We start from the raw sequence: 15,383 nt of genomic DNA, 5'->3' as shown, positions 1-15,383 counted from the left end.
GTGATATACTGCGACATACCGTTATTTATGTGTCGGTGACCCTCAATTAATTTTAAGTAGGTACTTCAAGTCTTTTAGGTTTATCTATAGTGCCACAAATCATCTAGTATTAAACATTAATTTATACAGACTGTTTAATATAATAACTTTGGTTTCTTAAGTTCTTCTTTTGTTTTAACCTATGTCAAATAAACCCAATTGAACCATCAACTAAACAAAAATTTAAAATGTCCACGATTAATATACAAAATCTGTGCATTTTATAGGCTTATAATACAATACAATACTAATCACTGATTTAAGCAACTTGAACATGTTTATCGGGAAAGTTGACTAACTAAAATAATTTATTCTAAACCCTTGACTACGACAGATAGGGTTGACAATTTGTGTAAAGGCAGATTAATACACAGAAAAAAAAACGTTGTAACATATTATTAATCACCACTATTTGAATTCTATGTTCAATGTTTTAATCAAAATATGAATACGGATTCGCAAGTTTGCGTACGGTTACAAGGAATTATAATTAAAATTTAATTAATCAATTACCTATTTCTAAAAAAATACACACATTTGTCCATATATGTGGCAACACCCCTAAGATTGAGATTAGGTTACCCGTTTGTTATGTTTAACAGCTGGACTTTATTTATTTCTTTCGTATTTTTTACATAATAACTGAGATCTACATGACTCCATATCGTTTTATTATTTTTAATCAATGCTGTATAATATTGTTGTTTTATTTTACTTATTCGTATTTAACTGGTATGTCTCAGCCCTACGGTCCGAAGTGTGGTCAGCCCGATAAATCACTTAATTTTGTGGGTGCAAAATAAAGCGGTTAATCGTCATATCGTTCATTAAATTGTATTATTGAAAAATATACTGCGCTATATTATCATACGCGGTTTTGATAATAATGAAATGGTTAAATAACTAGATTTTATGTCAAGATCCCTGTCCGTAAACTAAATATTGTTACAATTAAAATTGTTTTATATTTATATTGCACGTTCAGTACAGAAGATAGAAAAACTTAGCAACAAGATATCCACTAATTGATAATTCTAATTAATTCGTACTAATTCCTTACTCCTTACTAATATTATAAATCCGAAAGTAACTCAGTCTGTCTGTCTATCTGGTTGTCTCTTCTTCACGCCTAAACCGATTTTAATGAAATTTTGTACAAATATAGTCTGAGACCCGAGAAAGGACATAGGATAGTTTTTATCCCGGAAATTCCACGGGAACTAGGGATGGCAATCTAAGATCGATTAATCGGAGAATCGATCTTTTGGACCAAAAAAATCGATTATTTTAATCGAAATTAGTAAGGATTGAATTGTAAACTATGCATTTGATCAAGTGATGATCTTTAGCATAGTTGTTGTCCATGAGCCCACGAAGTTTCAGAGTTGGTACGACCAATTTTCGCCAGATGGCGCCACTGTCTTCTAATGACGGTACGAATTTTCAGTTTTATGTATGTTAGTATATGTCATATTATTTTCTTTTAAACGCGGGCGAAGCCGCGGGCATAAACTAGTACTAAATAATTCTGGACTGTCTGACATTATGATTTTTTAAATTTTAGTGGTTTCCTCTAAATATTACGTTAGATGCGTTAGAGCGGCTCTTCTAAAAGTATTTACCTAATAACTCCCTTCGAAGCGAAACACAGCAGCGTTTATTTCAGTATAAATAAATTGATTACATTATTATCATCCCTTAGCTATTTTTTTGTGATGGGCGGAACCTTCTTAACTCTCCTGTTGTCGTAGCAACAACTCCGGGTATTGCTGGAGTTTTACCAACTGAAACTCTCTCAATGACATTTCTCAGCATTGGAGGACTCCGGGATCTCAATCTAAACGCATCCGGAGGCCTCTGTGAGGGGTGCCTTTGTTGGACGCTGCCCAGAAGAGCATTATGGCTTTTAAACGCGTAAGACGACAGGCAAAACACAACCTTATATAACAGGCACAACTATTTCTTACTTACAAATACCTTATTTACAAAATACACTATAAAAGAAAACCTATTATTCCGTGAAAATATTTATAACGCTTGTCGTTTAGTTATTATTCAACTGTTTTATTTTTCATGTTTTTTGTCATTACTCCAAAGTCCAAATAAAATATAGAATGGCCAAAAACCAAGCACTTGTCTTAAAAACATACAAATCGATTATTGAACTTATCTGTCGGAACCGTCAATGTCACATCATTTAACATCAACTTCAAATTTCAGCAAAACAACATGAGCTAAACTGAACAAGAGATACAATAATCACAGATGTAACTTTATAAATCGTGTTTTTGGCCCATTTTATGTGATCCTCTAGTCAATGAACCGGGAATCTAAGATGACTTTCGATACAGAACAGTTTATAAAAGAAATAGAAGCGCGAAATGCAATTTGGGATCCGTATACAGAAGAATATTCTGATAGGGAATGCAGACGGCGGTTGTGGGAGGAAGTCACTTGTGCTATGTTTGATGAAGAAATGTCCGAAGACGAGAGGAGTGATATTAGTAAGAGATTATATTATTTTGTACGGTACAAGTGCTTGTTGCTCTCAACCATTTAGGATCCCAGCGTTGAAGGTATATTTGAACGCCATATTTTGAAAAATCAAATGTAAATTATTCCTACATCGCAATGTAAAAATATAAGCAAAAGTGTGGTCTTATTATGAAATTTAATTATGAAAATAGCATTCTATATTATTAAATGTTAAGAACTTTTGATGTCAAACTCTTTAATTGCAAAGATATATTGAAAAATGAAAACATTATTATTATACCTACTGTTGGTGCTATAAAAACCTGTTGCTGAGCACTAGCTTGGACACTAGTCTTAACCACAGTAAAACAAGAAAATATCTATTTGCAGTCGACCCATACAGCTCGAAACTGTGCCAATTTTTTTTTCTTGTTGTTTTTAAAATATATAGGAGTAGCAGACGAGCATGCAGTCCACCTGTTGGTAAGTGGATTCTGCCGCCCATGGACATCTTTAATCAACCCCAGATAGGATTAGATATTCCTACCTGAGGTCGGCCACAGATGCGCCGCTACCCCTGAGGACTAAGCTGGAACGCCTCGGAAAAGTTTGTTACCACACCCTTGAAACAGAACACAGCAGCGCCTTACACTGCTGTTATTAGGTAGAATAGGTGTGACGTTGCTGCCAATGGAGTCGAACCACTAAGGGTTCTACCACCTTCTTAAATGTTGCTTATTTGTAGCTTAGACAATCTACATAAGCCATGGGGCTTTATCGGAATGAAATATATGTATCTACTATTTATGTGTAATATATTTCAGGTAAACTGCTACAACAAAAGTGGAAGAACATTAGAACTAGCTTCACTAGAGAGATAAGGCGCAGAGCAGGCAAGGCTGGGTCTGCGGCCAACCGTAAAACCCCCTACGTACACTTTGATAGCTTGAAATTCTTGATGCCTACTGTTGATCCCAATCGGGTACAAGAAAATGGTGATACAGGTAAAGATCCATAAAATTGAATATGTTACTTACTTTTTTTTGTAACCCTTACTACACAATTCAAACCAGAACACAGAAGCGCTTAACACTGCTGTTATTGGTCAGAAATAGGTGGTGGTGCCACCTGAGCCAAAAATCTTCCTAAAAAGAACTAAACAATATTTTTGATTAAATTATTAAAATCAATATTTATACATATATATTTGTGGAAATGTATAAGTCTATGTAATGTTGCTTGCGATCTTGCATATCATGGAACATACGAGAGCAAAAGCAAAAGGTATACCAGTTAATCCACTTATCAACAATAAAGAACACAAACCTGTGTAACATCTAGACAGCACTGGTTTCCTGTCTTCCAACACTTTCTGAAGAGCTTAATACTTGTAGTCATAATAAAAACTCATAAAAGCTTCTATTATTTATCAGGTCAAGAAGAAATCGATAATGAAGAGAATAGGGTATGTCGCAAAACATCACCACTGCCAACCCCTCGGAAAAAACGAAGGGTAGACTTCAATGATGAATTAGACCAGGCCCTACAAAATTGTGCTAATATGACTAAAAGACGTGAAGGACAGACAAATCTAGAAGATATAGAAGCAGACAGAGACCGACTCTTTTTCCTCTCTTTGCTAGATGATTTCAAGAAGATTCCCGATCAAAAGAAGTTGACAGCTAAAATGGAGATTATCAGAGTGATTCGATGGGCACAGAAAGTACCACATAAACGGTATAACACAAGGAATTTATACACAGATCACAATTATGTGAAGCAGAGAAGTTTTCAAAGCTCACAGAGTAAAGAGGAAGGGAAATGTCCTCGGAAGTACACAGCGTCACCGAATCTTCTCTTCCCAAGAGATGAGAAGTTTTTACACTCCGACACAGATGTGTCAAATGAATCGGAGGTATTAGAATTGTTGACTCAAGATGTTCCTAATGATTGCAAGGAATTGGAATCTTAGGCGGTACTTGATTATTCCGGAAGAAGACATTTAAGGTCTATTTGGATTCCTTTGTGACCTGTAGAGTATGACATATAATTTTTAAAGTATGTTATCGTTATTCTTGTTATGTATGTACTTTATTTATTTACATGCCAACAGCAACACACACAATACATTATATAGTACTTAGAAGTTCACTATAGTAGTATTAATAATAATAAGGCTCGTATGAGTGCCAATTAAAGGCATGAACAATGTTTATATATTAGTTTATACTTTTTATTTGTATGGATCAAATCGAACCGTACGCACTCATTATAATGGTAATCTTAATGTTTTTTGTTGAAGATTATGTTTAAACTGTATTTATTTATCTTTTTAGTAATGTTATTTCTTATGGAAAGTATTGTGTGCTGAGTATTTACAAATGGATATTACTTTTTATAATCCAAAGATTAGCATTTTTAAAAATGTACATTTTTAAACATATTATAAATTTATATAAATTTATTGTGAAATCTTGGATAAGTGAAACAACTTATTTGAGTGGATATAGATTTAAGTATACAAATAATAATAATAGATATGTCTCTAAGCATCTGCGAAGTAATGTAAAAATAATGAATCTCATTTTGTTTTCCATGTGGTCAAGTGGCCATCATGCTAAGCTTCTGTACCTTAGTCCCAGGTTCCAGACTAGGTGCAGCTGTTTCTAAGATCTGATATTAATTATTGTTAAAAAAGCTTTTTTATAAGTAATCATTCTTTGATTTTATTTGTACACTTGTTATAGCGACTTTCTAATTGTAAGATATTCATAATTTTAAGCTCTGTTTAGTAAATAAACATAAAAATAAACTACTTACATGTTTATGATCTATGTGGCTATAAATATTTTTTGTTTTGTTGTATTATATTTATCATATATATATGTTTCGTCTAATACAAAATTGTTTCCTTTGTATGGAATATTTTTATTTACAAAATAAACTATCTTCTCTATTTGTTTATTTTTAAAATCTATCCTAAAGTCTATAATAGTATTTTTTGAATAAAAGATTCACATGTGTGACTTACATACTATGCAAATAAATTGGCCTATTTATATTCAAATACATTTTATTCGCATGAATGACAAAACAGTATTTTATTTACATTTTGAATTCTATATTCAGGTTCAGTGGTTTTGCATTAACTTCACTATAATAGCTAATGCTACTTCGGCCGTCGACCAAATTTTCGGTCAATGTTTCAAAGTTACATGAATGGCGGTAGTAGGCTTTAATGTCCCATTGCTGGGCCGTCTCTCCCTAATTGGGCAGGTCTGGAACGTACTCCACCAATCGGTGGAGACTCATGTACGTATTAGAAATTACAACCAGTTGCTTTGCCAGTGAGTTATCGGTACGGTACCTACTTGATTGAGAGAATATTTATGTGGCGGCTTTCCGCAATTCGACAAGAGATGGCGACACAAGTATTCTGAATCTCGCTATCAAAGTTTTCTTAATATGTATGTTAGGGGACATCTTCTCAGGTTTATTTCTTGCCTGATGAAACTTGACCATCGAATTGTCCAAATATTTTAATTTTTTAATAAGAATATATTAATAATAAGTCCAAATATTTTAATAGGAATTTAATTTAATATCTTCTTTTCTGAGGTCGGTTTCTGATGCATTGCTAATCCTGTGGACCTGAGAACTCTGTAATACTTTGTGTAAAACATGTCTCTGAAAATAATAGAACATGCTGAATGACTAGTGCGGCATTAGACCAATATCTTTCGTACTCATATAATTGCGTGTCGATCTATATTAAGTTACGAAATATGTACTGACTTTTTGGAATATATTTACTTATTTTGTGAGCCTGAACTATTCGGGTTGAGGAGGCAAGTTGGGCAAAAATCAGACAAAGTAAGTAAAATTTATTTATGTATATATACATAATTCACTGTCGCTGTGGAATAATCGAGGAGGATCTTTTTACGTCGACTTATTAGTGACGCAGTCTATATTTACTGTCCCTGTAGTTTCGGGACCAGAATAGGGCTACGGTATCCCCTGCCTGTCTTAAGCGGCGACTAAAAGGGGGCTTCCGGGGTTGCGGGCGGTAAGAGTGGGAGCTCGAACCGCCCGTAAGCGACCCCGGGAAGAGCGGCGGTGTGTGTGGTCGCATACCGTCGTACGCACCAGATGGTGTGGCGAGCGTCAAGCTCACCTGGGCGGAGCCCGACGGAGCAACGCGCTAAGAGGACTCCGGTTGCGATCCTTTGGAGATCCCGGAGCCCTCTACGCAGCGCTGAGGACGGCCACCGGGGAGGGTTTTAGTGCGCTAAAAATCCCACATAACCCTGCGTCGCTCCCACGGCGCCGGGTACCTTTTGAAGGTTTCCACCTCGTGAACAAAAAAAAAAGTCATTATTTACTGATGATCTATATGGCGACAAATTTAACATCCAACTAGTATGTGATGAGACTAACGTTCACCAGGATATTAATGGGTTGCTATCTACTTTAGGAATTTAAATAGTGTTCACTAAGGCTCAAGAGGAACACTAAATCTCGTGGAACTTAGCACAGTTTAAACTGCTAGTTTCAGAGTTACAGCCGCAATCTTGAGTTGGTAGCTTCAAGAACTCTTGTAACAAGTTAAGTTACTTAGTTTAAATAAAAAGAACAGGTTTTGTGTTAGATGTGGTGTAAGTGTAGTGGATCTGCAAGGCGTAGCGATTACTCTGACGGGTTGAGACGTAGAGGATTCCGCGTTCAAACCCAGTGAGATCTGCCTCACTCATTTGAATGACGAATTTAGATTTCTACTCTATGTATGTAGCACCCATGAAATCTTGGATGGAGATATTTGGGTGTTCGTCTATATAACACCCTTGTAATTTTAGCCTGAAGAAAGACTGCGGGTAGAAAACGAAAACGTGCTATAGCGTTGAGGTAGCCTGGCGCACACTTTACCACGCTGCTCAAATGCGTATTGATAGAAGGAGATACGGGATATCAGTTTGAGATCAACCCAAGACGATGTTTTCGATATACTATATAATGGTAAGTTACCAGACATGATAAGATTCCTATCTGAGATCCGACACATGTGTTGCTACTCGTTACCCCTGAGGATTAAGTTGAATCGCCCCAGAAAAATTATATGTCCCAGTCCCATAACACATTCTGCAAACCAGAACACAGTAACGATTAACACTGCTATTAGGTATTAGGAAGAAATAGGTGTGGCGGTGGAGTCTGAAGTCAACCCACAGAAGGTTTACCTATCTTCACAATTCCCTTCAAATGAAGATGTTCTTTTCAGTAAGCAAAATTTATTAAGTCTTCGTAAAATTGACAAATTCTACACACGGTATAGAATAATAAAATAAACAAGATTTCTTGACACACTTAAATAATAATCATACCAATTACTTATTATTATTCTTTTGTACAGAAATTAATTAGAGCAACATATCAAATGAGTAATTATTTGCTGATCTAATTAACTGTCCGCTGTCCATTAGTATTAGGATGTCATATCATTTAGGCACGCGGTAGTGTGAGAGCCAAGTTCCGAAAGGGGCGATAATTTAGCATGTTAGTTTTACAAAATATTTAAAGCTGAAAATTTGAAATGGGTTATTCTACACTCATGGCATCTGAACATCCCTGTTGTTACTTTTATCAACACTGAATATAGTTTATGACGAGCTTGACCCTCCTTTTATGTTTTAGTGGAATATAATTATATTTGGATGCATCTTAATACACAATAGATTTTCTACTCGATAAAGTAGTACTCAGTAAAGTTTTACTGTGTTTTTTTTTAATATAATATAGGAGTAGCAGACGAGCATGCAGTCCACCTGATGGTAAGTGGCTACTGCCGCCCATGGACATCTGTAATCAACCCCAGATAGGATTAGATATTCCCACCTGAGGTCGGCCACAGATGCGCTGCTACCCCTGAGGAATAAGCTGGAACGCCTCGGAAAAGTCTGTCTCCCTTACCACACCCTTCATACGGGAACACAACAGCGCCTAACACTGCTGTTATAAGGTAGAAATAGGTGTGGCGGTGGTGCCGCCGGAGTCGAACCACAAAGGGTTCTACCACCTTCAAAAAAGAAAAATTTCACTACTTGTGTAGATAAATATCACTCATTCCCTAAGTACGGTGTTTTAAAAATTCTTGTGATCCGAATATACAAACGTATCTCACGTTTTTCAAAGACACGTGTGTTTTAGATAATGATTTATGGTTACTTTAATACATTAACGAAACGTAAGAACCTTAATAATGTTTTTGAACAAGATTTTAAATTTTTTGACACATAGGTATTTTATCAATTTACCTACTTCATTACCGAGGTGAGCTATAACCTAGACCCAATCATTCAAAAAAGAGAACCTTGCCCAGCAGTGGGCAAATAAAAAAATGATCATTAATCTATATACCTATTGTTAGATAACTACTCAAATTATTTTATTATAGTAGGTATCGTTTTCATTATTTTAGGTAATTTTCAAGATGTGATATTTTTGCAATAATAAATTATTATTTATATAATCACTGGCAGGTCAGATTTATGAGTTTAGTTTAGAATATAAAAGTAAAAAAATTGTCTTGACGTTTCAGTTGTATTTTGAGCGGGAATGAAAGTTGTAAGATTGTTGGAGAAATAGTTTTATTTATCATTTCAGATGAGGGATCATCTCAAAATAGAAATAAAAGAGGTAAGGAAAAAAAGTTAGGTTTCATTTGTGTGTGTCCATATTTTATTCCCTTTTGTTTGTCAACCGATTTTTTTTAAATTTGGTAATAGTTGAAGTATAATTTATGATTATGGTTGAATTTCAACTACAGATCGAAGATAAACATAAACTAATTGGTAACAGAATGGTAAGACAATATACTTTGAGGTATTTGTTTTATAATTTGATCAAGTAGGTAGTAAATGAACACGCAGTTCACTTAAGAATGTTGTAGTCGTCTAAGGATATAACATGGGATTGGTGTGATTTGGAGACGTTAAATGGGTTTGGAGAAGTACTTAGCTCAGGTTGACTACCTACAGGTAAGTTGTATGTTGCTACACTTACAACCTCTGTGTTTAAGTTACAATGCCCCGTAAGTATTTTTGTTACCACACCCTTTAATCAAAACACAAAAGCTCTATTAGACAAAGTAATATGCTTTACAAAAAATAATAAATTCATCGCTACTTACCTATATAAAAATATAAATGTTAAATGTAATTTCGTATTTCTGTGAAACATTTTCATTAAAGTTCTTTCATACTCTAGGTTACCATTAAGATAAAGAAAAATCTCTAAGAAGCATAATTTGTTACAACTTACAGGTATAAAGTTTGAGCAAAATTGAGGTTTTAGGATGATTACCACCTAATAATGCTTAATTTGCCGTAGAGCAGCGAATGCTTTTAGTCGTTATGGTTGGAGATTAAATAAAAAGATCCCCTAAAATGCTTCTAAACCTAGATTTTTATCGTGCTACTTTCCTTTAATGTCGCTTTAGCGCTAAACTTCGCGAAACTTTCTAAAAAACCGCCCATTAAATTATACATATTTTTATCAGCTGCCGTAGTGCCGTACCCAGTCCATTATTGTACAAAAGATTATTGTTGTTAAAAAAGGTACAAAAAAGGCAGGTAGCGCCGGTCACCCCTCTCTCTCTCTCACGAAGTTAGCCGCGTGAGACAGTGCACGACCAACCGTCGCTCGGTTCATATGCGTAAGCGTGCGTTCAATGCACGCTAAGTGTTCGTGACTTGAACAAAAACATATCGATATAAATTACCATTTATTGACGTTTACGAACACGCTCCGGACCCTTATTTAACAACTGAAAACTAATACGCTGTGTTCAAAAGTGAATTGTTACGTTAAACAACTCGCCACAAAGTTTTTTTCGCGTCTTGTTTATAGTTTCACCCGCGGTAATCTTGCGAAGTTGAGAAGAGCGGCGGTTGGATAAGGAGTCGGCGAGCGGATGCTTCCTCAATTTTGTAGGGTTATATTTCTCTGACAGCGAAGCAGTCATACACTGGATGCTACGTAGAGCTATCGCGTCGTCGTTTCGCGTTCGAAAACTTTTCTCTCATCGAAAATAACAAAGAATAGTTATAAAATCGACTCGAAATTCGAAATTTTAACGAAAAAGTGATGTGTGATTTGAGGTGATCGAGTTTATGTGGTTTTGTTGAAGTGTATAAAGGTGCATTCTTGGTGATTCATCTCGTGAACAAGAAATTCTGTTTGTGTGTCATAGATGTACATATTGGTTATAAAGTTGTCTGTAGCTAGTTGGAATATGTTTTGTGACCGTTGATTTTTCGGACCACATTGGGTCCAGGACAAGGACTGTTCTGTCTTCGGAGGCTGACTAAAAAGGTAAGTCTTATAATTATTTCTTCGCGGCCTAAGTTTTCATAGAAAGGTTTCTTGTGGCTCATGGCAGTAGGTACGTACATTCGTTACAATTACAACAGTACAACGGAGCGGTACATTTCTTTTGTACTTCTTGTAAACTTTTGTTACATAAGTGGACCGATATTATTTTTTAAATATTGATTATATTTTATGTCATGAATTATATAAATCAATTATAATTATTAATAAAATTATTGTCGCGAGAAGCAAGTATTATGTTAAAATTATGATACATTTCTACGGAAAACCTGTAGGTATCTTTTTCATTGATATATTTTATTTTTAAACAACACTAAACGTGTTTAAATCCGTATATAATTTACAACTACACTAACAATAGGCAATACAAAAGGCTTATCATTTATCATTGTTTCTGTTCACCACCTATAAATATTATATTCACAGAGTTTGCCGTCTTTTGTTTCACGTATTTGTTATCGTTCCAAATTGTGAATTCTACGAATTTCAAAGTATTTCTTTTAAAGGTTTAAGGTTTAAGCTTGCTTTGCATTGCAGAGTGGTACTTGCTAGTGTAATGTAGTAGTGTGGGTATTTCTTTAAAACTAGTGACTGCTCTCGGCTTGGCACAGGACGCCTGTAAGTAAGGTATATTTTTTAAGTTACGTTCAAATTTAGTCCTCACTCCTCAGGGATAAAAATGTAAATAAGATTAGCTGAGTCGATTAATCTCGTAAGTAAGTACCTACTATTACTTATACATTTCAACTTAAGTATTTAAAGTTCGTGACGTATTTATAACGATAAAAAGGCTCTTATATGTTATAGAGCAGCTAACTTAGATTGGCTACTAAACATTTCTTGGTTCGGTTGGCTCGGTGGGTTGGCTCGAGAGTAGTGGTATATGATTTAGGTCTCCCATGCGGGGAGAGACCTGATGTTTGAGATGTTTAGTAGTGGACTTAGAGACACATGAGCGAAAGGATCCTTTTTTTTTTTTTTGTTTACGAGGGGGAAACCTTCAAAAGGTACCCGGTGCCGTGGGAGCGACACAGGGTTATGTGGGATTTTTACCGCACTAAAACCCCCCCCGGTGGCCGTCCTCAGCGTTGCCAAGAGGACTCCGGGATCTCCTACGGAACGCAACCGGTGTCCTCTGAACGCGTTGCCCCTTCGGGCTCCTCCTAGGTGAGCTTCAGGACTCACCACACCGTCTGGTGTTTACGACGGTATGCGACCACACATACCGCCGTCCTTCCCGGAGTTGCTTGCTGGACGGCTCGACCTCCCAATCTTGCCGCCCGCAACCCCGGAAGCCCCCTTTTAGTCGCCTCTTACGACAGGCAGGGGATACCGTAGCCCTATTCTAGTCCCGGGACTACAGGGACAGAGCGAAAGGATCCTAATACAAGAGCGACAGTTTTGGTTGGCGATGGAGATGGTACTGGGCAACGGTCGCTGGCGACAGGCCCGCATCAGGTGGCGAACGTTGATTCTTGATGATGACGCGAACGGCAATTCTCGGCTGAACTGACATCGCTTGATGTTGGCGACTGTCGGTCGGTCGTCGGTTGCTGACAACAGGTGGTGACGGTTGCCGGCAGTCGTCAGAAATTGTCGGCTTAAATAAGACATTTACACGAAAGATTTCACCGAGTCCAAACCCTTCAATCAAGAACACATGAGAGCTACACGACTATTATGAAGAAGTAGGCGTGGCGGCGCCACCAACGTCGAACCACGAAGCTTTCTACCTTTTTTTTTACCATATTTATTTGGCCCGCCTTCGGAAGGTAATGTTTTAAACATTATGTATGTTTGTCTGTCTCATACTTCTGCACACTCTGCAACTCTAACAGATGTTAACACATGATGTGTCGCTGAATTTATCTTAATTGTGACAGCAACAAAAACTACATGACTTCCCTATCAGTTATTTATAGGCAGTCGAATTTTTATATAAAAACTAGCTGAACCGGCAAACGTTGTGTTGCCATATAATTAAAATAAATATAGTTCAAAAAACTAAAAACCACGCTTTTATGATAAAATCAACTAAAAAGTAGAAAATAATTTTCAATCTAGGAATCAATTAAGGAACAGTAAATTGTATAATTGTGAAAAAAGCGTGGAGTGCTCCACTTATCAATTTTCGAAAAGCACCCCACGAGAATTTTATATATAAGATTATTAGTTACCATATTTTTTGTTGCGGTTTACTTAAATGCTATCAAAATGGCGGATGTTTTTGGCAATCCGTTACATTCCTCGTGGGCGCACAAATCACGAAGGGAGTCGACGGGCGAGCGGGTGCTGTAAATTTTTCAAAAGTCGTTAACTGCTATTGCCCGCGTTATCCATTTTTTATCCGAACAGCCTTCGAAAATGATAGGTTTTTCGCTACGCCTAGGTATTGTATCTCTATTTTAGTATTGACAATTTGATATATATAACCTATGTGATATAAAAACAGATGTAGGTATAATACAGATGAGTGTAGAAAGTGGAAATCGTAGTTAGGGTAAAACCATACGGTATAGCAAGGTATGGTAACCGTGCGTTACGTAAAACCTAATTTTGACATATTTTTAAACATTAACATGGTCAATATGGTCATTATAATTTGGGCTGCAATTTCATCGGTTTTATCCTAGGTCCGATATTACTCCTAATCTGTGTGTGGAGTTCTTTGTACAAATGTTTGTCTAGGTGTTTACACAAGTATAGTTTAGTTAAGAATATTTATTACGAAGTCTATTATTGTCACACGCAGCCCTTCAATTATAATAATGATGTCCGTTTGATACGAGTTCCGGGTTCGATCCACGGCTAGGCCACTTATACAATTAATGTTTGTACACACAAAATGGCTTTTTACTCATAATAAGTCAAATAAGTCATTTTACGAAGATACATTTTGTAATAACAACAAATAATTATTTCGCTCTAAATCGGAACGTTGTGATTTGTTTTGACAAACGTAAGATTGACTACACTAGCACATAAAGCATGCCAACGTAATCCTCGTGGTTAACTCAACCGCATTCGTCCAACGGTTGGCAGGCTTAAGCGCTTACTTTGTATTTAATTGCAATAAAATATTCAGTTTTAATCATGTTTATGTAATTAATTATTACGTATGAATAATTAATGCAAATATTCCATTGTATTTATAACCTACATTTTTGTCTCATTAAGTTTATCAAGGAAATGAGTAAGCATCCTTAATATATTTTTATGTTAGAATTATTATAACTTCTTATTATTTGAAGTGTAAATATTGCCGCAAAAAAGTGTCCAATAATCTTTGGACAAAATAAATACAGCAAATCATTCGAAACTTACTTATTTAATTTGTATTTTATATTTAAACATAATAATTTCATTATTGTATTAAGTAAGCCGCTTTTTAAATTATTATTTTGAGGAAGTCAGATGTATTTTTATAATAATTTGTTAAATATTACGAGTATTTTGTCTGCGTAAAGATTCTGCAAGCATCTAGGCAACCACCATCTTGAATGCTCAAACTATTCTATTCAATTGCATAGACGTAATGCTCATAGGCGACGTACTATTGTGAGGTGGAATGTGTTATGCAACGTCGTGATAGTAAATGCAAATACTTGTAGAAAAGTTACTTTGGTATTTTTATCAAAGACATTCAAGTATATAGTAGAATGAGACCGGACAGGAGGAGGTAGTGTTATACATGAGTTATTACCAAATGTACCTCATAAGTTGTTCTGAAATAGCAGTAAACGTCATTCAATCCGAGATGTCTGTGTACGTGATGAAAGTTTTTGTATTAAAATCTTATCAATATCTGTATCTTATATATAATATTCTCGTGTCACAATGTTAGTTACCGTACTCCTCCGAAACGGCTTTAACGATTTTCACCAAATTTTATATGCATATTCAGTAGATCTGAGAATCGGCTACTACATTTTTCATACCCCTAAGTGATAAGAGTTGTTCACCCTTAACATTTTTTTATTTATATGGCAAAACAACGTTTGCCGCGTCAGTTAGCTTAGACTATAGATAGCTCTATGTATTTAATCATTTTAATTTTACTTTTTTTCTTTCTTTCTTTTTGCTTACATCGTTATTATATGTATAACTATTTAATAGTATACCTCCTTGAGCTTGACAGATAGCGTTGTACAATTAACGTTATATTCTGAACGCGAACGAAGACGCAGGCACAGTTCATATTGTAATACAATACTACGCTATAGCAGTATGAAGCACGTGTTTGTGCTGTGATGATACTAGCGGTACTCATGGCTTGCTGTGTCAAACGATGATTCAGCTAAAATGTACCAGTTTCGTCCAAGTGGCTCGAATTACGTGTCTTTGTATTATACCGGGCTGTTTAAACGTATTTATATATGGCTGTATTTTTTGTTTCTTATACCCTGGAAGCCTACAGCATTCTCCGCTTCATACGTGGTTGTCGAAATACAAAACTTTAAGAATTAACCAAAAATAGCGCA

At 35.8% G+C, this 15,383-nt stretch overlaps 2 protein-coding genes across 3 annotated transcripts in view; both read left to right on the top strand.

Moving 5' to 3' along the window:
- The first annotated feature begins 2,230 nt into the window (after nucleotides 1–2,230).
- LOC140754392 (uncharacterized) lies at nucleotides 2,231–5,470 on the top strand. The gene is made up of 3 exons (XM_073089396.1): nucleotides 2,231–2,543; nucleotides 3,339–3,518; nucleotides 3,948–5,470. Exons 1-3 carry the CDS (start codon nucleotides 2,357–2,359, stop codon nucleotides 4,484–4,486), a joined length of 906 nt encoding a protein of 301 aa, XP_072945497.1. The 5' UTR covers nucleotides 2,231–2,356; the 3' UTR covers nucleotides 4,487–5,470.
- Nucleotides 5,471–10,194: 4,724 nt separating this feature from the next.
- kek5 (leucine-rich repeat, immunoglobulin-like domain-containing kekkon 5 protein) overlaps nucleotides 10,195–15,383 on the top strand; it is a 244,396-nt gene continuing 239,207 nt past the window's right edge. For both annotated transcript variants that reach the window (XM_073089542.1, XM_073089541.1), the window contains exon 1: nucleotides 10,195–10,884. The gene's annotated coding sequence lies outside the window, so the exon portion shown is untranslated. The remainder of the gene's footprint in view (nucleotides 10,885–15,383) is intronic.

The sequence above is a fragment of the Epargyreus clarus genome, unplaced genomic scaffold (assembly GCF_041222505.1).
Source record: "Epargyreus clarus isolate Ecla_fem2 unplaced genomic scaffold, WU_Ecla_fem_2.2 ptg000029l, whole genome shotgun sequence".
Taxonomy (NCBI): domain Eukaryota; kingdom Metazoa; phylum Arthropoda; class Insecta; order Lepidoptera; family Hesperiidae; genus Epargyreus; species Epargyreus clarus.
The sequence above is the reverse complement of the archived record's forward strand: the minus strand, read 5'-3'. Positions and strand labels throughout refer to the sequence as shown.